The 27,044-nt window shown below is 48.3% G+C and overlaps 1 protein-coding gene across 2 annotated transcripts; it reads right to left on the reverse strand.

Moving 5' to 3' along the window:
• Positions 1-27,044, reverse strand: ZNF777 (zinc finger protein 777). 2 transcript variants are annotated; one of them, XM_008535384.2, is made up of 6 exons: positions 26,847-27,044; positions 21,270-22,121; positions 20,084-20,210; positions 17,787-17,900; positions 4,651-4,902; positions 1-1,586 (listed from the first exon to the last, which is right to left on the reverse strand). In XM_008535384.2, exons 2-6 carry the CDS (start codon positions 22,104-22,106, stop codon positions 430-432), a joined length of 2,487 nt encoding a protein of 828 aa, XP_008533606.2. In that variant the 5' UTR covers positions 22,107-22,121; positions 26,847-27,044; the 3' UTR covers positions 1-429. The 2 variants fall into 2 exon arrangements, with proteins under 2 accessions (XP_008533606.2, XP_070472783.1); XM_070616682.1 differs by lacking the exon at positions 26,847-27,044 and adding an exon at positions 26,097-26,542.

Consider the following 27,044-nt stretch of genomic DNA (forward strand, 5'->3'; position numbering starts at 1 on the left):
CTCTTTTAAAAATTACTCTATTATTATCAAATAGAACCACAGTATCCAAAAGGTCATTAGAAAGTTCTATCCCCAACTAAGTGGCTCTGCACCGCCCCTCCGTGTGGCCGGCGGCCAAATCACTCCCCCCGTGCTGATTGGTTTCATCCATTTTATTGTCAAGGAAATTAACAGCCCGAAGGGGTTCCCCAGGTCCGCGCTCTCCCCCCTGGAGCCCCGGGTAAACACGGCAGCAAGCGACCTGGTCTCACTACCCCCGTGTCCTTGGGAGGAGGGACGAAAGGAGAGGGGGGGCTCACAGCAAAGGGGCTGGGGGGCGCCCCGCCCCCGCCCGCTGGGCTCGGGCCTCGCGGCGGCCAGCAAGCGTCCCGGGGGCGGGCTCAGCCACGCTCCTGGCTGCGCAGCTGGCCGGGCGGCGGCGGGGCGCGCTCACTCGCCCGTGTGGGTCCGCAGGTGGTACTTGAGCGACTGCTTGTAGCGGAAGCACTTGGCGCAGTGCGTGCAGGGGTAGGGCCGCTCGCCCGTGTGCGCGCGCTGGTGCTCCAGCAGGTGGTGCTTCTGCGTGAAGCGCTTGCCGCACTCGGCGCAGTGGTAGGGCCGCTCGCCCGTGTGGATGCGTCGGTGCTCCAGCAGGTGGTGCTTGCGGATGAAGCTCTTGCCGCACTCGGGGCAGGCGTGCGGGCGCTCGCGCGAGTGCACGCGGCAGTGGTTGGTGAGCTTGGACTTCTCGCTGAAGCTCTTCTCGCACTCGGGGCACTTGAAGGGCCGCTCGCCCGTGTGAGTCCGCTGGTGGCGCAGCAGGTGCGACGGGCGGCTGAAGCTCTTGCCGCACAGGCTGCAGATGAAGGAGACCTCGTGCTTGCCCGCGTGCACGCGCTGGTGGATCACCAGGCTGATGTGCAGGCGGAAGCTCTTCTTGCACTCGGGGCACGTGTAGGGCCGCTCGCCCGTGTGCGTGATCTGGTGCTTGGTGAGGCTCGACTTGTGGCTGAAGCTGCTGTCGCACTCGGGGCACTTGTAGGGCTTGGGACCGCCGCCGCCGCTGCCCGAACTGGGGGACTTGGGGCGCGGCTTGAGCGCGTGCTTGGGGGCGAAGCCGGGTCCGCGCTCGGGCGACGCGTAGCCGCCGCGGACGCGGTGGATGCGCTGGTGCAGCGTGAGCTGCTGCTTGTGCCGGAAGCTGATCTCGCACTCGGCGCACTCGTAGGGCCCCTCCTTGATGTGGTTGCGCTGGTGGATGATGAGGTTGATCTTCAGCCGGAAGCTCTTGCCGCACTCCATGCAGGTGAAGGGCCGCTCGCCGCGGCGGTTCCGCTGCTGCTGGCCCGACGAGCCCCGGTTCTCGCTCAGGTGCCGCTCGCCGTGGGACGGGGGCGCCAGCCGCTTCACGGCCGGGTTTCCCAGCTGCAGGGGCGGGGGGCTCTCCTCGCCTTCGGGGGACAGCTCCCCCGGCAGCGGGGTCTGGTATATACTGGCCTCGTACCTCCCGGACAGCTGCCCGAGGGACTGCAAGTGCTGCGGCAGCTCATCCTCCTCCTCCTCTTCCTCCTCCTCCTCCTGTTCCTCTGTTTTGATCACGATCCCCTCTGGCCAAGGTCGGGAGAGAGAGAGAGAGAAGATGTCAGCTGTTGCCTAGCGCCCCTAACCTGCACGTAGGTAAGCACGGCTTCATCCTCAGCAACAAACACCGCGTTAACATTGCCAGCCCCAATTCCTTCTTCTGGGAAAACACTCCTTTCCCCTCCACGCGCTTGCATGTGTAACCCGGGCTGGTCAGGGAGTCGGTTCAGGGATGAGCCCAGACCTAAAACGGGCCAGTCGGAGCCCTCTCTTGGAATTCTACGCGGAGGAAGCAGGGAAGACTGCTTCTTTGTGACGGGAAGCTGGCACTGCTTGTGTCCACTTCCCCGAGCTGCTTGCTAACCAAGCGGGCAGGAGTCAGCAGGGACCAGCAGCCCAGCCCGCAGAGCCCTCCCCGCGGGACCTGGGTGCCTGACGCTGGCGTCCTCGTGGACCTACCTCCCAATGAGCTGAGCCCATAAACACTCCTTTGGTCATTTAAGGTACCTAAAGGTTGGGTCTCTACCACCCGTATGGAAAGGGTCTCATCAAGCTCTCCACCTTTTCCATTCCAGAGTCCCCTCTTCCTGAACTTCTGTGGAGATTTCTCTTCAGCTGCCTTTGCTCGCCCTTCTCTCTCAAATCGTGCCCATCGTTTCACACCCAGCCTCAATGCTGTCTTCTCCCTCCAACCTCCCTTGACCATCCCCACCTGTAGAACTCAACCTCCCGGAGCCCACAGCCTTCTGCTGCGGCTCACCCGCACAGACTCCACCAACCTTGCGCTGGGGGTTTCCTCTGCCTTTCCCACAAGCTCTGGTGTGCGGTGACACGCACACGGTAAGTGTTCTGTGAACACCCCAACTGATGGATGTCCTCCTCCCAGGCCTTCCAGCCTCTAGCCTGGCGCTTCAGGACCTAAAAGATGCCGGGTTCTAAAGTGGCCCCGAGAAGGTAAGTCCTAGAGGAAAGGAGTCGCCTCCGACTCCTGTTTGAATTTTCCCAAGTGCTTCATCCTGCTAACTGGGGAGCTCTATTGTTAGTCACTGACTGTGTGACATGAGAAAGTCGCTCTTCTGAGCCCACCTGTGGGATGCAGGACACAATAATAGTCTGCATTTGTGGAGTTCTTAAAAGCAAACAAATGAGAACTTTTTCTAAAGGAGTTCACACCTGTTCTCTTTTCATCTTCACGGTATCTTATAGGATAAGTCAAGCAAGAATTATCCCCATTTCACAGATGTGGGACATCCAAGCCCACAGATATCAAGTGGTGTTTCCAAAAAAGTAACTAGTGTTATAATCCTTTTCAGAGCTTGCAGCATCTAGTAGTCTATTCCCTCAGCTGACGGGGCAGCTGAAGCTGGCAGTGTTTGTGACCCGGCCAAGGTCTTGTAGTTCGTTAGTGACCGCTGGGCCACAGCACTCTCTGCTGCTCCTCTGAACCCAGAAATGGCAGTGTTAACATCAGAACACAGGGCTGGCAAGTCCCAGCCCAGGGCGCTCAGAAGACAATGCTGCCTCGGCACTGTTAGGATGCTCGGCAGGAAGTGACCCAGAACATCCTTGGAACATGATGCTCAAAAGATTAGGAAGGAGGAAGCGGCTGCAGAGGTTGGTAACTAGTTGCCCTGGTGTTTATGCTGAAAATAAGGATTGTTTATTCCAGACAGAAGGAAATATGGGCCCTAGCAGATTTAAACCCTCCTTGAGCATCAAAATTTTTTCTTAATGAAATATCTGGCCCTAAAATTCAGAGCTCAAAATTCCACAAAGTACTATTTAGTAATTTTCTAAGGTTCTATTAGAATTAAGGGGAAATGCTCAAAGGGTAATCTCAAATTTATATTATGAAGCTCCCACTTTAGCATATATTCACAATTTGCCTTGTGTCTTTCACTATTCTCTTATGAAAGACAACTTGGTATAAAAGACTTCTGACATCCTGAAGTCATGCAGTTATTTAAAAATAAGAAGTTAGATCCATATCTTTTGACCAAGGATGTCCATGATATTTTATCATTAAGTGCAAAAAGGCAAACTGCAAAGGAATTATCTACACATAAAATGAAAAAATTTTTAAATCAACCTATTTTTAAAAACCTAAACAAAATGGATGTAGATACATTTCTAAATATAAACAATATATAAATTGATAAGATGGTTAATGACTCTTTTGCACATAAACAAAACAGCCAAACAAAATGCAAAACCCAAGTGAGTTCTACCAAATTTTCAAGGGACACACTTAATTCCTATCTTATACGTTATTTAAAGAATATAGAAAAAAGAGCGAAAGCTTGCCAGCTCATTTGATAAGTCTAGTATAATCTCGTTTCAAAACTAGATGAGGTCGATGTAAGGAAAGTGCAGGTTCATTTCACTTATGAACTGGCTGTGACCTGACTACAACAGTAGCTCACTATTCTGTCTAATAGCGTGTTTGAAAGATATCCCCGGATGGCCAGGTAGGGCTTTCCCCAGGACTGCAAGGGTGGTTCAGCATCAGAAAATCAACCACAAAGGATGTCCTGGGATCAGGCTGCTGCGAGCCCACTTCCTTATTGTTCCCCTTGTACTCACGGGGAGCAAGAGTGTGCAGAATGGTGACTTTGAGGTTTTATAATTAAACAAAAGTGATACCTCGATTCTACTAGAAAAAACAGTACAGTTGGTCATTTAAAAAAAATGCTCTCTGCAAGGGTTGAAATCTCTGAGGCAGCTGGGCTTCTAGTGTGACACAGAACAGTCAAGGACGCATCAGGACACTGAAGTTCCAGCATTGCCACTATGCTGTGACCAGCGCAATTTATTTGCCCTTCTCTGCCGGCAGGAGGGGTTGGAGAGATGCTCTTTGAGATCCCTTCGGGCCCTCCTCTGACCTAGTCTTTGGCTGTGATCCCTGCTTTCCTAGCCCAGAGACAGATTCTTATGAATCCTGAGGCAGGAGAGCCGCCCCTGAGGCCATGCTCGAGGTTCCCTCAGCCTTTCCACCCATCACGTCAAGCTCCCTCTCTGAAGGAAACCACAGCTTTGCCACAGGCAGGGGCCCGCCTGCAGGCCTACCAGCTCCTCCCCAACCCCACTGACCTGTGCAGTTGCTCTGCTGCACCAGCATCTGTTTGAGCTCGCTGAACTCGCTGGAGCCTTCTGTGGACTCCTCCAGCGTATTTTCCTGTTCCTGCATGTCCAGGTCTGGCTGTTCTCCACACGGATCACCCAGCTCTGAGTCCTGAAAGCCATGTTCTTCCACCTGTCCCATCAGGGGCTCCGGCGTCTCCAAACTTTCGGAGCCCTCATCGTTGGTCTGCACCTCAATCTTAATCACAATCCCATCGTGTGCTGAGAGAAGGCGGGAGGGGTGGGGGAGGAGGACAGAAGAACTCAGAACATGTTTATTCCACCTGCTCTAGGATTTACATTTCAAACTCTTATTTTAGAGACCCTGAAGAAATAGAATACTGAGCTGGCGTTGAGTAGACATAGAATTTTCTGGACATTCTGCAGGCTTGCACACCAGTGCAAACTGGAGTAAACTTAAAATAGATCCAAAGGTTGTTTTCCCTGATGCCCTCAAATTTTTAAATAGTGTTATCAGGGTTTATTTTAAAAAGTGATGCTAATTCCCTTTCCCAGGTTAGGCCAGCCAAAGTCAACAGTTTCTGTCTCCCGACCCCAGAATCAAGTTGAATAAAGAAAAACCTAATCATCTCCTCCCACACAACCCTTTCAGGGCGCCCCCCGCAGCCCAACACCAACAGACCACAGATACCCCCAGCCCCCCTTGCCCACATCTATAAGCTGCGTACACGTACAATAGGAGCTTGGTTTGTCTTTAAACAGCATCCCATTATCCACGCTGCCCTGACATTTTTTTTAACTTGCCTGTAGGTCTGTAGGTTAACTTCAAATGCCATTACACACTTAGGCACCATTTTACATAAATGGGATTATAACACACATTTTTGGGTTTTAGTGCATTATTTTTTTTCCTTTTAACTTGCCTTCCCTTTCCCCTCACTTCCCATTTCACAGATATGACCTTCCCAAGTAACTCCTATAACTAACCTAGTATTTTTCTCCATGCTTATGTAGTTATTTATTATAACACATTTACATTTATGTGTGTTTATTTCCTGGCCATTATTGGTTTTAAAAAAACAAAATTGCCTTATACATAGTCCTCTATGTTCCTTTTCTCACTCAAATATCTTGTAGTGATCACTTCAAACCCATTTCTACAGGGCTCAGGCCTTCCTTTTAAAAGCTGCACACGTCGCACGGTGAGGACTACACTGCAATGTGTCCAGCGTCCCCTGTAGAAGAACACGCGCTCCACGTTCCCAGTCCTTTGCCGTGGTGAACAATGCTGCAATAAACATTTGTTTATTTATATCTCTAACTACAAAATAGTGGTTTTATTTCTATGAGAGTGCGAGCAGTGGGACTGCAGAGTCCAAAGGTGTCTGTATTTTTAATTCTGATAGATGTCATTTTCAACCAGGCTATGACAATTCGTGTTTCTGCCAGCCCTGCACCTTTTCCCCACATCCCTGCCAGCAACAGACACTGCTGCTCTTCTTAATTTTCCTCAGTCAAATGGGGGTAAAGTGATAACTTACTGATGCTTTAATTTCACTTCCCTGACCAGGGGAATCTGAATATTGTTTCTTTCATTTTTTGGCCTTTTGGAGCTGATTCTGTGTGAACTGTGTTCTGTTCTTGTCAACTGGTAAGAGTCCTTTGATTCCTGTATTAAAAATAACCCATTTTCTCTTATTGGCATTTCAAATATTTCCCCCAAATCTATTATTTGTCTGTTGACTTTGTGTTAACTTTTACCACACAACTTTCTTAAAGTTTCCATATTCTCAAATGTGCCCCTCTTTCTTTTTATGGCTTCTGGGTTTTTTATCTTGGTTAAGAGGGTCTCCTCTGGTCCTAGATGGTTTATCTGGTCTCCTAGATTTTACTCCAAGGTTTTTATTGTTTCATTATTTACATTTAGGTTTTACTCCACCTGGAATTTATTTTTATTTTGTGTATGGTGTGAGGTAGGGGTTTCAACTTTATTTTATTCCATATGGTAGAGCTGTGCCAGCACAAACCTTCATACAGGTTGAAAGTCACTGTTAATTAAGGAAATTATAGAAGTCTAATGCATAAGCATATTCATTCATTCACTGAACATTTACTCACTAACAGACAGTATTGAGCACCAACCATTTGCCACGCGATGCTCCAGGGGCTTGGGATACATCAGTGAACACACAGCATTCCCGCCCTCATCCGTCTTACACAAGGCAATCGACATAATTAATAAATTCTATGGTATGGTAGAAGGTGGTAAAGCCCGTGGAAAAAAGTGAAGAAACTAGGAAACCAGTAAACAAAGCTGACTGTCCCTGCCCTCACGATGCCCCCTCTGTGTTCTTCCGCCACATCCACTCGTCATTCTCAAGCTAAGGTGGACCACATTGCAGAGAAAGCAGACCAACCAATGATGCTAGCAACTTATGCCCTATGACCTAAAACTGATGCTTGGTTACCCTTTAAATCCTCTCTGATTAGCCAACCTAAGCCGTTTGGGAGTAGACAGAATATAGAGCAGCTCCAGTGTTCCCAGCTTGCATTCCCCACAGCCTTAAATGCAGACGGTGGCTACTTTGCCTCAGAACTGAGTCTCCAAAGATGTCTCCATCTTAAAAAAAAAAAAGAAGTCATCTGCACTCACATCCCGGACAGCCTCCTGCTCCAGCTCAAGGTCACCACCTTGACCCCGCCCTTCTCTCCAACCTCAGGAAGAGCAGTGTCCCTCCTCAGTCCTCTTCTCTCCGCAATGCTCTCCTTGCTTCCTTAGCGCTGCCCATGCTTCTCCCTGGAACTTTGCTCCATCAGTTGTGCCTCTTTTCTCCTCTACCTTCAATCCGAGACTTTGCACCAGATCCACAGACACGACCATGACTCCAGCATCAGAAAAATATCTTTCTGACTTCAGACTCCTTAACATGTTTTGCTTGCCTGCTCCCTAAAATAATTTTTTAAAACCGTGTACCCCTTTGCACCTTTCTGAATAAACATATAAAATGCTTCAATAACTGCAAAAGATGTAATTTCTGGAGTATTGTAAATATTGATATTTTAAAATAAACTCTTCCATCACCTTTTAATGTCACCAACGGAACCTAAGAACCCTAGCAATTTTAAACCCACCATTATTCACTTAAAAAAATACTCAAGTTTTTCTTTGATAGTTGAAATTTTTACATCATTCCTTTTCACCTTGAACTTCTATTTCCATTCCCACTTTGCCCACAGAATTTTCTCCTAATAGAACATATTTTTATGCTTAGAAGCCTTTTACTGATCACCTCATCTACCACTCTGCCATAAAAACATGTATATAAATTAGAAGGATTAATTTTGCTTTCATTTCTAATAACCACAAGGCTCTAAGTGTTAATTTTTTTCCTGGCTTAAGTTATCCTTAGTTATTATTACTGTAGAATGAGAAACAATTGTTCAAGATAGAAAACAAAAAACTTGATGGATAGGGATTTTTTTCCCCAATTAGTTCACATATCTGAGAATGAAAAATTCTTATTGCTTGAATGAGACAGACTCCCACAACCCACTGTATCCCTATTTTTCACTTTATAAATACAGTCAGTGGGGAAGCTCGTTTACACAGATAGGTAGATGGGCTGGCAGGCGCTTTGTTCGGGAATCATCGCTCGATTCTCTGAACGCCTTCTGAATTAGAATGCTACGAAAGCACATGCTTAACGTATCACCAAAAATTGTTTTTAATGACCTATTAGCTGACAACTTAATTAGGTTCTCTTTCAATTTTGTTGAGAGCAAAGTAGTGCAAACGATCTAACTTGCAAAAGAATCCGCCATCAGGCCCCAGCGCGATGCACTTCTGGTCGTGCACCCCAAACTTCTGGACTGTCTGTCTGTGCCCCACAGGGCTTCTGCTCTTCAGAGAAGTGCTCCGTAATAAGGGAGGGAAGGGCGGGAGGGGCCTGTGAGTGGGAGATGTCGGGGATGCGGCCCAGGGTGACAGGGACTGCACGTGCTGGGTGCTTGCTGATGAGTTTTCTGAAGGAGAACAGATGGACGAAGGACCTGGACACTGAGCCTTCAAAGCCATCTATGTGTGTCCCTCTTGGAAAGTCTCCTTGTACCGTCAAGGGCATGGGACCCTAGCCTGAAGACACTGCCTTCTAACACCTGCCCGGACTCCAAGACGCCCTCCACCACTCGTCTCCCAGTGCTCTCAGCTGAACGCAGTCGGGCCCCTCTCTGAACCCCAAGCACTTCTCTGCTCCTCTGTGGCATTTAATCCTTTTTCCCTCCAAACGTGGTATTTACACATTTTCACGCCCCCTCTCCCCATCTGTTACAGTAGGAAAGCCAGCTGTTTCCCACCTATAAGGCTTCCCACCCCAAACAACTTCTGAAAGAGTATTGACAACCACACTGCATTTATAAACAGTAATTTGCTCTTCCATTTAAAAAATTAATCAGGGGCCAGTCCTGAGGCCTAGTGGTTAAGTTCGGCATGCTCTGCTTCAGTGGCCTGGGTTTGGTTCCTGGGCGTGGACCTACACCACTCATTGGCTGCCATGCTGTGGCAGTGACCCACATACATACACAAAAAATAAAGGAAGATTGGCACAGATGTTAGCTCATGCCTAATCTTCCTCAGCAAAAAAAAAAAAAAAAAAAAAATCAAAGACATATACACTGAGAGAATACAGTTTATGACCAAAGGCAGCATTTCAAACCAATGGGGAAAAGTTTTACATAAACGGAGTGGAGACAACTGGCTTCCTGGCTAGAAGAAGAAAATAATAGCTATCTTCACATAGGTCACAGCAAAATAAATTACCGATGAATCAAAAATTTAGACATAAATCATGAAATCATACTAGTATTAGAAAGAAGCACAGCTTTTTCCCTTCTTTTACAACTTTGACCTAAGGAACAGGCCATGCCTAGAGCTCTGGGACTTAGATATTCCTTCCGAGGCCACAAACAGTCAATGTGCTCAACCCATATGAACTATGGTTTTTTTGCTGTAAATTTTTTGGAAAGAATTTTTGTAGCTTTACCTTGACATTATTTGGCAATAAATTTAATTTGTGATTGGTTTTCAATCTCTGCGATCACATTTCTTCATAAGACCTCTTGTGAAATGGGAAATATCTGTCCTATAAATTGGTTTTAAACATATTAAATGTTTGCAAACACTAAATTTAATAATTGTGAAGCTGATATATGGCCACACCTTGCTTAACGATGGGGATGCCTTCTGAGAAAAGCATCGTTAGGTGATTTCATTGTTGTGCGAACATCGTAGAATGCACTTATACAAGCCTATATGCTACCGCACCTAGGCTCTATGGTACTAATCTTATGGGACCACTGTCATATATGCACAACTGTAATGTTATATTTGTAGACAGTTAAACATTTGATTATTACATTTTGCAATTTTCTTTTTGTTTTCTGGAGCAAAAAAATTTTTTTTCAGTTTTCAAAAATTTGTATAGGTTTTTGAAAAGCTCACAGGCCCAAAGCCTATGATCATAGTGTTTATGAATAAACACTAATATGGGCTGAGCAAGTATTTCTATACTTGATATGAAACCCAGATACCATAAAGAAAATTATCAGTAAATCTGAATACACAGAAACTTCAAATTGATAAATTTGAACACATACAAATTTAAAATAGCTACACCACACACACACACACACACACACACACCATATACAAAGGTAAACCATAAATTAGGAAACATATTCACATATATATGACACACAAGAGCTAATATCCTTAATATATAGAAAGCTTTTAAAAATCAATAATAAAAGGATGAATAATCCAAAAGAACAACGGGCAAAAGATAATTCACAAAATCAGACATACTGGTCATCATGAAGATATGAAAATATGCTCAATATCACTCTTACAGAAAGTCAAATGAAAACATCAATATACTGTCTTTTCTACCCACCACTGGCACAAATAATTAAAAGATAAATAAACCTACTACTGGCACAAGAGTGGGAAACAGGTAGTCTCACATATAGATGAATGTGTATAAATTGGCACAATTGTTTTGAAGGGCATTTGCTAATATATAATAAATTTTTAAATGGGTATATCATTTGACCCAGAAAATCCACTTCTTAACATTTCAGACAAGTGCACAAAGATTTATTTATAAAGGATCTTTAAGGAAGCACTGCAACTTGGGAGCACTTTAAATGTACACCATGGGGAAATTATTTAAATAAATTATGAAATCAATACACAGAATACTATAGTTGGCTATGAAAAAGAACAAGATACATTTATATGTTCTGACATGTAAAGATGTCAAGGAAACATTATTGAAAAAAGTTGCCAAACAATGTAATTCTATATTGTTTGATTTTTTTAAGATGAGAATGTATTTATGGATTACTTATATAATTAAGGCCATATGTGTGTGCGTGTGTGTGGAACGATATGCACATAAATTGGAAGGAATAAACTGTTGACTCTTGAGAGAGAACTAAGTAGGACTTTCACTCTCAGCATTTTTTCTTTTTGAATTACATTGATGAAACTTTAGAGTTTTTGCTGTTTTTTTTTTTTGAGGAAGATTAGCCCTGAGCTAACTACTGCCAATCCTCCTCTTTTTGCTGAGGAAGACTGGCCCTGAGCTAATATCTATGCCCATCTTCCACTACTTTATATGTGGGATGCCTACCACAGCATGGCTTTTTTGCCCCTCGGTGCCATGTCCGCACCTGGGATCTGAACTGGTGAACCCTGGGCCGCCGAGAAGCTGAACGTGCGAACTTAACTGCTGTGCCACGGGGCCAGCCCTGAAACTTTGGAGTTTTATTGGAAAGTAAAAACCAGTGTTGCCACATGAACTTTCTCTACCAGCTCAAGGAAAGAAATGATGGTTGACACTGGCTTTCCAAGGCTGCACTTTCTGTTAGTTTTTAAATGTTTGGTATATTAATTTTTCTTTTTTTAAAAGCTATACATGCACATAGGCCAGAGAGTTGAATGGTTTTTAAAAAGCGCTCCTTCACAATTCCTATTTCCTGCTCCCCAGAGGCAATCACTTTCAATTCTTCTAGCTGAGTCTTTTGTCATTTACCTTCATAGCTCTGAGTAACAGCCTTACGTTGCAACTCCTTGAGTTTTCAATTTTAAGCGTTTTCTCTTGACTTCCAAGAGCTGGAGACGGACCATCCCTCCCCAGCCATCTCCATCTCTTCCAAATCCCTGATGCTTTCAATTTAGTTTGTAATTCTGGTTGGATCAATGTTGGGTGGTTCCATTATTAGATTATGTAAATGTTATTTAAAATTGAACCATGTAGTATACTATAAGCACTTTTCTGTGCCTGTAAACCTTTTTGCTTCCCCTGGAGCTAACAATTTTTCTTTTGCTTAGCTTACTATTAATTATCATTAACTCAGCTCCAGGCTTTCCCCACAACCCTGCTCTGTAACTCTCTCAAAACTTTTAAACATATTGGGTATTTCTCAATTTCATCTATTTGAAGAAAAATTTTCTGGAACCTTCTGACGTGCTCCAGTCTGGACTGGTTGCCTCCAGGGCACAGCTGTCTTCTTGGGATCCCCACCTGAGGATTCCCGTCACCTCTCTTGTGTTGGAGCTCCTAACACCTCTTTCTGGATTTATTTCCTCATTTTGGCAAAGCACCCCCCACCCCCACGCCAGCCTGAGAAAGGGTGCCTGCGTGACCTGGAATATCTCAAAATGTCTCCATTTCACTCTTATATTTCATTAGAATAGTCTGGCTAGATACCATATTTTAGAGTGGCTGGAAAATATTTTCCATTTTTAAAATTTAAAGAAACTTAAAGGCATTGTTGTACTGTCTCGTGGCTTCTAATATTGTTGGAAAGTCCAAAGCCATTCTAATTCTTGTTCCTTTGTATGAACATGTTTTTCCTCTCTGGAAGCCTGTAGGATCTCCTTGGTCCTCAGAGGCTCTGGAATTTCTTGTTGAAATGTCTAAGGTGTGTGTCCATTTTCATCCATCGCTCCGGGCAGCTGAGCGGCTCTTTCAATCTGGAAAGCCACGTCTTTCAGTGCTGGCAATGTTTCCTGAATTATTTCATTGCTAATGCTCCCCTTCCTGTTTTTGCTGTTCTTTGTGTCTGATATTCCTATTACATGGACATTGGACTTCCATTCTTTACTTTTCTTATTCTTTCCCTATTTTATTTTTTGTCTTTTTGCTTTATTTTCTGGGGTGTGTGCTCAACTTCATCTTCTAACACTGCTGCTGAGTTTTTAATTTGATTATTATGTTTTTAATTCAAGAGTTTCTATTCTTTTTTTAAAAAAATAAGCATTACACTTTTATGTCATGGATGCATTCAGTTCTTTTATCCAAGGTTTATACACACACACACACACACACACACATATACACTTAAACACTTTTTCCCTCTCTACATGGTTGGTCTCTGTTTCCTCGAAATTTGTGTGTGTTTGTTTTTCCTTTGGTCTCTGTATATTAGAGGTTCTACCTAGATGTCTTGGTTCTTGATTGTCCATTTTTATTTAAAAGTGGAACACTCAAGAGACAATTGAAAGTCGGGTGCATTCAGGTCATGCTCGCTGACATGGTTTCCCAGTAGGATGATTTGGCTGGGTCATTTCACTGGGAAATCTCTTGGGCTGGTCCCAAAAGTCTCCAGATAAAACTCTTCCAATGTCCTGCCCTGAGGGTTTAATCATGGGTGTCACGTCATTTTGGGAGCCAGCTTAGGGAAGAAGGCTGGAAATCTCAACACGTGTATGTCATACTTCACTTATGCCCTTCTTTTCAACGTGGTGCCCCACCCTCAGCTGTGCCTGAGCCCACGTCAGAGATCTCCCTGTTCATCCCCTCCGGAGAGTAACGCTGGTCATCAGCCAGCGAGGGGAGAGGCCGACGGCAGCTGCAGGGACGGGCAGGTAACGGAGGGGTAAGTGTAGTGTTCAAATGCCTCTGTAGAAGATGTTCCACCCGCCCTCGGTTTAGCCTCGCCTTTACCCCATTTCCAGAGACACCTGGAGTCCCAGTATTGCCAGCTCCCGAGCCTCGAGCAGAGGTGGCAGTGGAGGGCAAACTGGGTTTCTTCTCAGCTTCCCCCAGTGCCAGTTTTGGATTCAGCTTTCTACATCAGTAATTGCCCAGCCATTTGCTTTCAGGCTTCCAAAATTTTGTTGCTATCTCCTTGTCCATTCTTTTAAAAAGTCCCTTCATTCCTGTTTTAGAAGGATTTTGGGAGGTAGGAGTAAACACATGTCCAATCTGCCATCTTTTGTGTGTGTGTGTGTTGTGTGTGTGTGTGAGGAAGATTCGCCCTGAGCTATCATCCGTTGCCAATCCTCCTCTTTTTTTGCTTGAGGAAGACTGGCCCTGAGCTAACATCTGTGCCGGTCTTCCTCTACTTTGTATGTGGGACGCCTCTCCTACCATGCCACCAACGTTTCTCTTGCTAAGGTCACTGATGTTGCCAATTTGCAAATCCCAGGGACACTTTTCAGTCTCCATCCTACTAAACCACACTCTAGAATTCAACACTGTTGACCACACTCCCTCCTTCTGGAAACACTCTTCTCTTGAAACACCCAACAATGCGCTATCCTAATTTCTTGCTACCTTTCTGGCCACTCCTTCTGTTTCCTTTGATTCCTCTGGTTCCTCCCTTGTCCAAATCCTACAAGGTCTTCAACCTTGGCTGCACATGAGAGTCACCTTGGAAGCTTTTTAAAAAATACTAATGCCTGGGCCCCACCCAGACCAACATATCCCAGATCCCCAATCTGCTCTAAAAGTCAGGGCTCCCAAGGGCATGGCCTGTCCTCTCTCCTCTTCTTCCACAGACTGGGAAGGTAATCCAGTCTAGGCTACGAATGCCCACATGTCTGTCTCTAGCACAGATCTATCATTTTTTTTTTTTTTTGTGAGGAAGATTGGCCCTGAGCTGACATCTGTGCCAATCTTCCTCCAGTTTATACGTGGGATGCTGCCACAGCATGGCTTGATGAGCGTTGTATAGGTCCGAACCTGTGAACCCCGGGCCACCAAAACGAAGCACACACACTTAACCACTACGCCATTAGGCCAGCCCTCAGATCTCTTTTTCGAACTCCAGACTCCTTCATTCAGCTGCTTTCTTAACACTTTCTCCTTTATGTCTCATGGGATCTCAAACCTAATGTGTTCTTGTTGTTTCTCCAGACCGGAACCTCCTGTTGTCCCCCATCTACCCTCTCACTCAAGTCACAGATGGGGAGTCACCTTTGTACCTCCCTTTCCCTCAAATTCAGCATGCACGATCGTGAAGTCCTTTCTAGTCTACTGACAAAACATATCTTGTGAACATCCACTTCGCTCCCTGGGCTACGCCAAGGTCTCCTACCTGGACCACGAGACCAGCCTCCAGCTGGTCTCCTGGCTTCCAGTCTTTCCCCCGCGGCGAGTTCTCTGTGGAGTAAATGGAACTCCTCCTTGTTCTTTAGGTTTCCACTCAAACTCCCACTTCCTCAAAGAGGCCTTTTCTGATCTCCCAACCTCGACAGGTCCTCCCTGCTGCCTGTCTCGTAGCCTGGACGCCTGTCTTCACAGCACTATCACAGTCGGTGACTCTATTTTATCTACGTGCAGTGTTTTGGTTGTTAACATCAGTCTCTTGACACAGTACCTGCTGCAAAAAATATTTGATGAACTAAATAGTAAACATACAAGTGAAACGTATGCTACCAAAGCCCTTCATAAGTATGATTTTAGTGTCTTTTAACAATCTATCATAATGGAACGTAATATTTGTACATCTTAATACATATTTTGGATTCTTTTCCATTTTAGAGACTTTCAGGAAACTATTAAGTATATGAACATTTTAAATATTTAAAACATATTTTAAGACTGGACAATATCTAATTGCTTTATAGAAAGACTGAAACTACGTACAATGTATGAGAAGCTGGATTTCAGCCATGTCTTCTGGTTTGTTTGTCTTCCCTTCTGCTAATCTGTTTGGTGAAAATAGTACCTGGCTTCTCCCTTATAGGGCCATGAACGGGAGCCCTGCTCTGAGGATTTGGAGAGCAGGGTCAATATCTCAATCATCTTTGGATCTCCTCGCCCTTAGGGATCCAAACGATGAATAATAGTTTATTGAATGAATTACTTAGCCAGTTCATAACACTGTCATGTTTGGTGTATCTAGAACTATAAACATTCTCAATTTTCTAGACTTTTCCCCTTTGGTATCACACTGTTGGGTCTGGCCCAGGGCTGGTTTTGTGGCTGCCCTTCTAAGGGAGAGCACATGTGAACAGACAGGTTACCATTGGTGTGCTCGGGGCTCTGATAGCTGCAGCTTCCCAGGACAACTCTGCAACCCAGAGGCCAGGGCCTTTGGTTCCCCACGCAGGTGCGGGTTGAAGGCCAGCCCCACAGAGCAATGAGTCCCATGTCCTCTCCTGTCCTCTGTCCAGTCCAGGCTCCAAGTGGTTGGAGACGGTTGGTGGAACAAATGGCACATTCCAGGCATACAAGGCAGCCTCTTTGAAGCTGCCACTTCCCACAGAAGCTCAGGCTGTGGACGTGCGTGTGCCAGAACCACCCCAGCCCCGGGCAGAGTGGGTTGGGGTTATTTGCTTTTGACTCTGGCCCCACTCTGGGAGGCCCATCTGTGATGAGGATGTGAACAAGTCGACAAAGGACGGGGATCACTACTCTCATCCCAGCCCTTCTAAGAAGATGCTAGAAGAGCAGCCCCTGGACCACAAGACCCAACAGGGCCATCAGACTGGATTTCAGGATTTTTGCCACAAATCGCCTCTCCCTTATTCTCATTCTTTGTCTCCCAAGCCTTCTTTCCTATTCCTTCTACTCTGAATCTCTTTATTCCCACTTGACCCTTGTTTTTGGATGTGGCCACTCAAACCTTTCAGATACAGACTTATTTTCCTCCAAGCAAAAGATGACTCTGCCACATGCCACACTTTGTCCCCAAGCCTCCATTCTCATCTACTTTTAAGTACACCTTTTTTGTCTTCCAGAATGAATTCAGGATCGGCCTTCCCCCTCGATTTAAATCTCTAGAAAGTAATGATACTGGCTTTCTCTGAAACAGGCCAGCACTTAGTTTCCCACAGAGTTCTGTCTCTTCCGTAAGTTACCCTCACTCCTAGTCCATGGGGTTCACGTTGCTTGTTTCTGGACCTCCTCTTTGGAGCCAGTTTATAGGTCCCACTATCAATGACATTACTTTATAACAAGACCCAGCTGTTGGCCTCATGAATTCTCCTGCTACATCATCCTCCTTTTTTAAAAGACATGGTCACCAATGATGTTTGGCTCCAAAGGACACGGATCTGCTTCCACTGAAGACCTTCAAGGTAAGTGATGCAAGTCCAAAGGCAATTCCAAAGCAGGAGCTCCGAAAACAAGCTACACACCCTGAAAGCACCCACTGCGAAATGTGCAGGCTACCAATATAGCCATAGACGACAACAGCTGATGTTTGCTGGGCTACTGCCACAGGCCAGTCACCACGCCAGGCCCTAGATATGAGTGCCAGTCCCACTTTATAGGTGAGAAAACTAGGCCTCCAAAAAGGCTGAGTAACTAACATCACACTGCTAGTAAGAACAGCCAGGATTCAACTGCAGGCGGCCCGACGTCAGAGTCTACACTTGAGCCACACGGCCAGCCCCACCTGGCGCCTCTCTGCTGCTTCCATCTAAGCGCCTCGTCTAGACACTGTCCTGCACGTTGTAGGACGTTTCAGGCGAAGTCCCTCTGTCCCTATCCTTCCACTGACCTACTGGAGGACCAGGGACATGGCCCTTCTTGGGGAGCTCCAGGATGCACAGGCACAAGCGCCCTGACAAGTGACCGCCTTCCTTTCAGCTCTTTTCCTTCCTGCAAAGAGCAAGGTGACACTCAGTCATGTCAGTAACTCCCTAAGACAACGAACCCAACGGCATTCCTATTTATCAGCCAGTTGGGCCACTGGCCATCACGTCCTAGCACCTGCAAGCCTCCTTCCTGCACACAGCTTGCTTACATATCCCTCCAGGGTCTACTTGGGATTGTAATGCCCCATGTTGGGCCTCCTGAGTGCTGAAAGATCTAGAAGGCAGAGCTCTGGGCCAGCCGGCAGCCACTCACCAGCACTGGGATCTGCAGGCGCCTCGCCCTCCTCGGAGTCCTCTTGCTCCTGCATGGTCGGCCTCTCCCCGCGCTCCATCTGTGACATGAGGTCCGGTTTGGAAATTGCATAGTCTGGGCAAAAGGAAAGAAAGAAGATATACGATGAGTGAGGATGCACTGGATGCTGCAAAGATGTCACCTTTGCGAATGTGACAGAGGGCATCTGCCCTACCCACCGCCGGCAATGTTCAAAAAGAAATGGGCCAAGTTTCCAGCCCTTTCCTTAGGGCCCACTGTATGTATGTGTGTATGTGTGTGTGTGTGTGTGTGTGTGTGTGTGCGTGTGTGTGTGTGTGTGTGTTACCATGTGCACCATGTCTTCCCATGCGGGACCAAGCAGTGGGGTGCTGCCCGCCCACTAAGAGAAACTGGCCCTTCCGTCATCTGTGGCTCTTGCTGCTCATATGTGGCCAATGCCTGCTCAGGTTTTTGATGACAAAGGCACAAGGTATTTGAAATCTTATAGAGTAGAAAACTAATCCTGATAAAATCTAGAGGCCATAAAACAAAACACTGACAGATTTCCTTACATTAAAAGAAGTTTAAAAAACTTCTTTGGAAATACAGTTAAAAGCTGAAGAAACTTGGAGGAAATATTATACACACACAGACACCTATTTGTCAAATATAAAGGCAAAGAGTTAATATCATAATTATATATAAAGAGCCTCTACAATTAGTAAAAAATAAAAAAGCAAAGATATGAATAGGTAATTTCTAGAAGAAATGCAAATGGCCAGTAAACACAGGAAAAGATGCCCAAGCTCACTAATCATCAAAGAAACACCTAGTAAAACAATGAGGGGTCATTTTCACCCATCAGAAAAGACAAATATTTAGAACAGAAGAAAATCAGTTCAGGCCAGGGTGTGGAGAAATGGCACTGCCACGCACTGCTGCATAAACACGTACAGGCTCAGCCTTCTGGAGGGTGCCGGAGCAGTGGCCGCGATATTGTAAATGTGAAACCTCTTTACTGGACAAACCCAGTTCTTGGAATCTGTCCTACTGAAATACTCACGTAAGTGCACAAATACACAGAGATGTTTATCACAACACTCTGCAACAATGGCAAGACAGAATCAAGCTGCTGCTCATCGACAGCAGAAAAGTCAACTGCCCAGTGGTTCAGATGGAATACTGCAGCTTTCTGAGCAGGCCTACGTGTGCTGACGTGGAAAGCTGCCTGTGGCCTACGGTTAGGGAAAATAAGTGAACGATCCTGTTTGTGCACACCACAAACTGCATGTGCGTGACTGCACGCATCATGCATATGTTTGCACGTGCACAAAAAAAGATAAGAGAAAATACAGGCCAAAGGGTTCATGGTGGTTACCTCTGGTGGGTGATACTGGTGGGAAGGTGGGGATTGCTCTTTATTATGTAAACCTAAATTGTTGAATTTTCACAATTATGTATATACTTAAAGAACAGAGGAAAAAAAAAGAATTAAAAAGAAAAGTTATCCTATCAGGGAAGTATATGTGTATAAAATCAACAATTTGAGTAAGAATCAAAGTTTCTAGGCAACAGCATATTTAATGTTTTTCTAAACTTTTTGTGTGCCCAAAGAGTCCCTCATATCAGACAAAAGGATACATGAAAAACTAAAGTATATTTTCCCAGAGTTTCATCCTTAAATATTCTTATTAATGAAAACAAGAATCCACAGACTTTGGGATAAAGGACATCTCAGCGAAATTGTGACTTCTTGGTGTGGACCTAGGATGAGCGTTTAACCTCCCTGGGTCACAGCCTCCTCTCTGCACAATGGGGATGAGAACCCGGGGCACGTAAGCCCTCCCTCAATGACAGTGTCCAGTCACCTGAATGGTAGAACAGGAGCGCAGACACCTGTCCCAGCTCCCTCACGGGAGGGGAGTGCGGATTACATGAGGTGATTCTCATAAAGCACCTCACACCTGCTTACTAAGAGTTTGCTAAACAAACTAATTTTAAGATAAACATGTAGGGGCCGTGGGGAAGATAACATAAAGGTGACAGACCACTGATGTCTAAGTCTGTCCTCGCCCGCTGCCCCGGCAGCTCCTCTGGTGCGGCGTCCTGATCTGTGCTGACATACGTGGGTACACGGCAGCATCTGTTCTAATTTGTTCTAATTTGTCGTGCTCTCTAAAATTCAGTTGTCCTTGGTATGGATTATTGGTAGTACTGGAGTTCAGAACTCCCAGAGGGTCCAAACGACCCTCCAGCTGATGCCAAGGAAGCCCCCGGCCAGTGAAGCCTTTCCTTACCCATGGAAACCAGAGACTCGTAGTTGCCCCTCATCACGTTCTTGTACAGCTCCTTCTGCCACTCAGACAGGTTTCCCCACTCCTGCTCCGAGAAATGGACGGCGACGTCATCGAACGTGACAGGGACCTGAAACCACACAACAAGCTCAGCTCGGACCAACTGGAAGGCAGTCACAGGCCCTCGGCTGCTGAATCCCAAGGCAACGAATGGCTCCGACTCCCTTGCCCGGGCTCGAACACCTCTTCCTAGGACCAGAGTGGGAAAGGCCCACGGGCACAGATGTGGGTTTTTCCCAAGGACCTCTCTAGAAAACGGGCCTGGCTTCAGCCACTGTCCTGGCCCCAGAGAGTAAGGGCCTTGTCTTGTCTGGTCCTTTTCCTCTTTAAAGGATAATCCTGGCTGCTGTAAAGCATGGTGTGCAGACCAGCAGCAACGGCACCACCGGGGAACTTGCTAGAAATGCAGACTCTCAGGCCTCACTCTAGACCCACTAAATCGGATTCTGCATTTAGTAAGATGCCCAGGTAATGCATGTACACAATAAAATCGGAGAAGAGCTGGCCTAGAGAACACAGTCCAAGTTTTTTCCCTACATAAGGCTGTCAAAAGGGGCAGTAGCGCAAAAGAATAGAAAGAAGTCCAATCCACATTCAAATTCTTGCAGAACTTCTGCGAAATATTAAAACCTAACCGTTCTCTAGTTTTTTAGGATACCTCTTGAAATCACTTTTTCGCTGGCATTGACATGATTTATAAGTCAACTGATCAAAACGGTGAGCAGGACAGAGCCCCCCAACATTTCGCTGAGTTCTCCCTCCACTCCTATGGTGGACCACTAATTCACACTCACTGGACACTGACTGAAGCCTCGACACAGCTCCATCACTGGGCCTTCGCTTTGCCTTCTTATCCTCTCAGACATCACGGACTGAACGCCCTTCTCAATTGTCAATCCCTGATTGTTAGGATGTTTCTCTGATTTATTAACCTATGCTTTCATCAACAGAGAAATCATTTGATTTCTTAGAACAGGTGCGTCCTGTTTTCAGTGAAGTGATGTTGGCAAATAGGTTTCATTATTTTTTTCCTTCTTAACCATCGCTTTCCCCTTCTTTTATATTAAATTCCTAAAACACAGTCCAATTCAGGTCACCCCTTGGGAAGCCCCAGTTGGGATGGGTTTACCTTGGGAACTTCTCCATTGCTGCCTGGGGGCAGCCGCAGGATCCAGAAATTTCTGTTTTTCAGCAGGTTCTCCATGTTCTCCAGCCGCCTCTGCAGCAGCCCGTACTCCTGCAGCAGGGTCCCCAGCACAACCCACTTGCTCTCCAGATGGTTCGCAAACTCCACAGCCGTCTTCTCACAGTCAGCTATCTTTTTCTCATTTGTCCCCGTCCGGCCCTCCAGGGTCAGGAGCCGCATGGCCTGGGCCTCCAGTTTCCTCTCTACCGCTTGGACGGCAGCCCACACGGCCAAGCGGGTGATCTCTGCCGTCGGGAGTGGTGTGTCCTTCTGGGCTGCAGAAGAGATCTGGAAGGGGGTGTCCTTTTGGGAAACTGGGCTCTGGAGGAGGGGGTCCATGTCGGTCTCGGGAACTGTGGGGGAAAGTCTCAGGGGGTCTTTCTCAGGAACTTCAGGGGAGTGGAGTGGGGCTTCCTGATGGTGGGTGGAGTGGGAAAGAAGTGAGACTTCCGGTTCAGCAGCGGCTGGGGGTGGATACTGGGTCTCTTCTTGGGAAGTCAAGGGGCCCTGGAGATGAGTCTCTTGCTCAGAAGTGGCAGGATACAGGAGTGAGGGTCCTTTCTGGAGAATATGAGGCATCCGGCCAGAGGTCTCTTGCTTGGGAGTCTGGGGTAGGGAGCCTTGCCGGGGAACGGTAGGAGACAAGGAAGGAGTTTCTTTGGGGGGAAGAACACGGGACTGGAACAGAGCTTCTCGGGGAAGTCCAGCAGGGGCCTGACGTGGGGTTTCTTCTTGCAGAACGTTGGGAAATGACAGAGGTGATGAGCGTTGGGTCTCCATGTCCAGCTGCTGGACCTGTGTTCAAGGAAAGAAAGGACAGGATTGAAGGCCAGAGTCTCCAGCTGCAAAAGAAATCCCAACGATAAGCACCCCCATTAAAAGGGCTTCAGGTTTGGCAGCAATATGATATGTCCACGGACATGAATCTCTGCTTGGGACCCCAGCACCGATTTAGACATCAATTATAAAACCATTACTAACAACAAATAAAAGATGGTTACGCCACCTTTGGCTTTTTATAGCGCCATCTCCTTTTTCACAACTACATCTCACAGGTATCATATTATCAGGAGAGTGGTAGAGGAGAAAGGGTACTGGCCTTGAATTAGAACGCCTGGCTCTCAGGCCTGTCTATACTGACTGCTGCCTGTGTCACCCTGGCCCAGTTATTCGACCTCTCTGTTCCCAGTGTCCTCATCCACAAAATGCAGATAATAGTATCTGATACACCTGCTACCTCTGAGTTGTCTGAGCATTAAATAAAATAAAACTCTGAAAAACAACAGAGCAGAATCTTGTCAATGCCAGACACTGTTACTATCCCAAGACTTCTAGCAGGTGGGAGGCGATCACTAGCGGGGGCCGGTGCTGTCAACTGACTTACTTGGAAGGTGAACTTGACCTCCGGCCCCATGGCTTCTGCCTGTACTGTCAGGCACTTATGGTGCCATGTTCTTTCCCTCACTTTGCTCAACAGTGAGGACACACAGTTACCTTAAGTTCCCCAGACTTTGATAAAAGCTGAATTGTTGACTTATCAATAAAATTTCTGCCAAGAGTTTATATGGTATAGTTTGACCGTGAGACCTGTTCCATGGACCCAGCCCCTACTGGAGAGGCTGAATGGGCTTCTGGGCCGGCTTCTGTTCTAAGCAGAGAGGGAAGAAAGACAGAGACAGGCACAGACATGGCAATTGAGCCACTCCTACGGGACCCTAGGTCACCAGGCAGATGGTTCATTGTGGCAGGTGTACTCTGGCGGTCTGGGTTCCCCTCTAAGGTTCGTGAGGTGGGGAATGAGGCAGAAAGGAGGCCTGGAAGGGCTGGAAGCAGAGCTGAAATCAGCCAGTTTGGGGACTTGTGTCAAGACTGGTGGGGGCTAGAACCAAAATAAAGATTGATTCCTTTTGGGATTTCAATTAGTCACTTTCTCCTGCTCCCCACCTTGCCACGTCCACATGGAGAGAACTTCTGTGTCATCAGGGAGGTGAACCCAAGGTCTTCAGAGTGCCCAGCTCTGTATTTACCTATCCTGACAATCAACATCTTTATTGGAACTGAATAGAACCTCTTATAATGATGTTTGTCCATTTCTTCGTCATCTTCCTTTGAGGAATCTGCTGAATGGCCAACTACTGTGTGTCATATACAAGAGATCTTTAAAGTAATTCAAAGTCCCATTTTCTTCCTTTGAAAATGATCCATGGTGTCCAGTCTGATATATAGTATGTACTCAATAAATGTTTGCTGAATGAATGAATAGCATGAATTGTTGAATTATGAAAAAACTTAGGGTAAATAATGAAGTTCTTTCATTTATCAAAGACATCTAAATCTACTTATATCTTCTATCGCCTTCTTTCTTTTATTGGTTCATTCATTCACTTATGGGTGGCTTCACTGAGACTGCATCACACTTTTTAAGCCAAGGACTGAAGACTTAAGACCTTGTTCAGGAAAAAGGTTTCTGAGGACATATGATTCGATGGCTCTGCAGCTAACCCGGTGTGAGAGCTAATTAGCTGGGTAACAGCTAACAATTATTCGGCATTTACTATGTGCCATGAACTGTGCTAAGCATTTTAAAGGGCGATCTCATTTAATCCTCACAAAACCCTGTGAAACAGGGACTCCTAGAATTATTATCCACACTTAGCACATGAAGACGCTGAGGCTTAGAGAGGCTCAGTAACTTGCCCAAGGTCGCACAGCGGTCCCGAGCCCGGGCTCTCAGCCCACACTGTAGGTTGCCTCCGGGCCTCATCTGCCAACTGAGGCAGCTGGTTGGTGTTCTGAATCCTTTTTACCTCTAAAATTCACAAGCTTGAAGATTAAACAAAGACCTGTGGGAGGTCCTATCATGGGGTAGGTGGAAGGCCCAGCCCACAAAGACATTTCCATTTAAAGCTGGGGTCAGGGCCCCCTTTGAAAGCCTAATGAAAGTCACGGATCCTCCCCCCGAAAAAATACACATGGGCACACACACGAAATTCCGCAAACACTTTCACCGGGTTCACAGACCCCCAAACTTGAAGGCTCACCCACAGCTAAGCCACCTCTCAACTCTTCACTCTTCACAAGTGAGGGCAAGACTGGACGGCCCTCTGGGACCGCAGCCTCAGACACAGAGAAAGTGGCATAATGCGGCACAATAGGCACATCACGGCCCCATCCTCACAGGGGGATTAGAGTGTTTGCCTACAACTAGTAGGAAGAAGGGAAAATCTCCCCAGGGGCCAAGTTAGTCTCCCTGAGTAATACAGGGGTTTAACTGAAACAATGAAAAAAAAAAGCTCCAGTACAGTAAATAAAGACAGCAGACCAAGACATCTTTACCAACCAGTCTAATCAGAGCCAAAGGAAAATACCATTTCTTTGCTATTATTAGACTGTCTCTCACCATTTCCGGATCTGGAGGACTGCAGAGAGGTGAGGGGCCACAGGAGCACGTCCCCTCCCCCACCTCAAAATAAAAGCCCCTTGCTATAATTTCATAATGGCTTAATTTTACCCAAAGCAGAAAGAAATGGCCAAAGAGAGCGATGGAGCTGTAAATACAATATCTAAGATTAATAAGCTTGCATTCTCAAACTACTGGGGGCAGGGGCTAGAATTCTTCTGAACCATATTTCATAGATTTCACCTTCCCTTCCTACCCCATGCATCTAAGTGGACGGGATCTCCAGGATTCACGCCACATTAGCAGGAAAATACATAACCATACCTATCTGACTTACAAAGACAGCCGTGCCATTTCCCCATGTGACCCGGTGTGGTTCCCTCGGAATTATACAGGGCCCTGCAGACCTAAGCCCAGAGGTAGCATTTTTAAATCTTCATGTTATTTCATTTTCCCAAGAGTTTTGTTTTTTTTTTTAATCATTCTTCAAGAGCTGGGAGGCTCGTTAGAAAGCCGCGTATCCCGACCCCTTCCTGCACACAACAGGAAACTGAGGCTCAGAGGGACGGCCTCCCGCGCGGCCATCCTCCTCCCCTGCGCGGCGACTGCATCTCAAAGAGCAGGTCTGCGGGGAGATTTCCAGACTGCTTTTTAAGAATGGCCTGCTGAAGGGGAACAGCAGCCCCCAAACCCTCGGGAGCTCGCTCCCCAGACCCCATCCGTCAGGACACCCGGAGTCTGGCCGGGGGCCCTCCAGACGCGGAGGCTGGGAGGCCGAGGCGCCCGAGCCGAGGGTCACCTGCTCCCCACGGTGGAGACGCTCGGCTGGGCGCTGCCTGGCCTCCCGGCCGGCACCTCCCCCCGACGGGCCGCGTCCATCGCGCGCACGGCCGGGCCGCCAGCCCGGGGGAGGTCGCCCGCCGCCAGCGCCGCCCCCTCCCCGTCCAGGCCCGCAGCCCCGGGGGCAGGCATTTCTGGGGACGCGGGCACCGAGCCACGGCTCGCTGGCTACGTGACCTTGGGGCAGGCAGGGCGGGCCGCCGCCAGGTGTCTGCGCCTCAGTGTCCCGGCTCTGCAAAATGGGGAGAGCCGCGTCAGCGCCGCGCTCCGGCCGCGGGGGGCTCGGCGGGGCCGGGCTCTGCGGAGAACGTGCGGCGACAACCCCGACGGACGCAGCGCAGGCTCCGCAGGGAGCGAGCGCCGCCCGGGCGCCCGCCGCCGGCCCGCGTGCCTGCCAGGCCCGGCGGCCCCGCAGCCTCGCCCGGACGGCGGCCGGCGGCCGGCCCGCTCCCACCCCGCAGCCCCTCCCCGCTCAGGGGCGCGCGGACCCCCCGCCCCACCCCCAACGTCGCAGCGTGCCCGTGCCTTACCGAGACCCCAGGCCGGGCCGCCGGGCCGGGCCCGCGCAGGCCGTCCCCCGAGCCCCGAGTCCGCGCGTCCGTGCGAGCGCGGGCCGCCCTCACCGGAGCCGGGGCCGCCTCGGCCATGGCCCTGCGCTGTCCGGCCCGGCCGGAGTCGCCGCCGCGCGGCCCCACGCAGGCCGGCCCCCGGCCTGTCCGCAGGCGCGCCGGCCCGGCCCTGCCTCCCCGCCCGGGCTCGCGCGGCCGTCGGGCCCGGCCTGCTCGGGGCGCGCGGGGCGCGCGGGGACGGAGCGGCCGAGCCCGGCGGCGGCGTCGGAGCGGGGCGCGCGGTGGTGCGGGCGGCCCGGCAGGCTGCGCCCCGGCCGCGAGCTGGGCCCTGGCCCTCAGCACCGGCCCCCGGCCCGCGCGCGGCCCCTCTGCGGCCGCGGCTGCGCCCCCGGCTCCGGCCCCGGCCCCGGCTGCGAGCTGCGCTGCCGTCCCGGCGCCTCTTCAGCAGGGGAGCTGCACAGCAGCTGCCATGTTGATACAAACTGCATCCTGGGAGGCATGTCCCTCTCAGGCCGTTTAAAGAGAAACACTCCGAGGCTCGTCGGAGGCTGCAGGAACCCAGACAGCTCCATCTACAGCCGGTAGGAGCGAACAGTGTCGAGCGAGCAGCCAGGCGGCGGCGGACACGCCCTGAGCCCCGGGCCAGCCCGTCGTGCAGCCCGGGCCGAACCGCCCGGGCCTCCCGCCCTCCGGGGCCCCCTGGCCTCTCACCTGGGGTCCTCGCCTCCCCGGGCACCCTAGGGCGAGACCGAGAGGCGAGAGCGCAGAGCAGAAACACCAGCGCGCAGCCACGGCGACGTGGAGGGGTCTGGAGGCGGCTTGATTGGCTCCGACAGCCTTCCTCCCGCCGGATCCCCCTGCTCCTCTCAAACCCAGAACCCGGGTCGTTCCCTTTCAAAACCTGCGCTC

The sequence above is a fragment of the Equus przewalskii genome, chromosome 4 (assembly GCF_037783145.1).
Source record: "Equus przewalskii isolate Varuska chromosome 4, EquPr2, whole genome shotgun sequence".
Taxonomy (NCBI): domain Eukaryota; kingdom Metazoa; phylum Chordata; class Mammalia; order Perissodactyla; family Equidae; genus Equus; species Equus przewalskii.

Bases quoted from the DNA above. Each gene is read 5' to 3' on its own strand.
- ZNF777 (XM_070616682.1), bottom strand. From the start codon at position 26,213: ATGGCCGAGGCGGCCCCGGCTCCGGTGAGGGCGGCCCGCGCTCGCACG. The intron at 17,901-20,083 runs GTAAGGAAAGGC...CCTTTTGCCCAG, and splicing joins CGAGTCTCTGGTTTCCATGG to ACTATGCAATTTCCAAACCG. The intron at 4,903-17,786 runs GTGAGTGGCTGC...GCCTTCTCTCAG, and splicing joins GCCTGCAGATCCCAGTGCTG to CACACGATGGGATTGTGATT.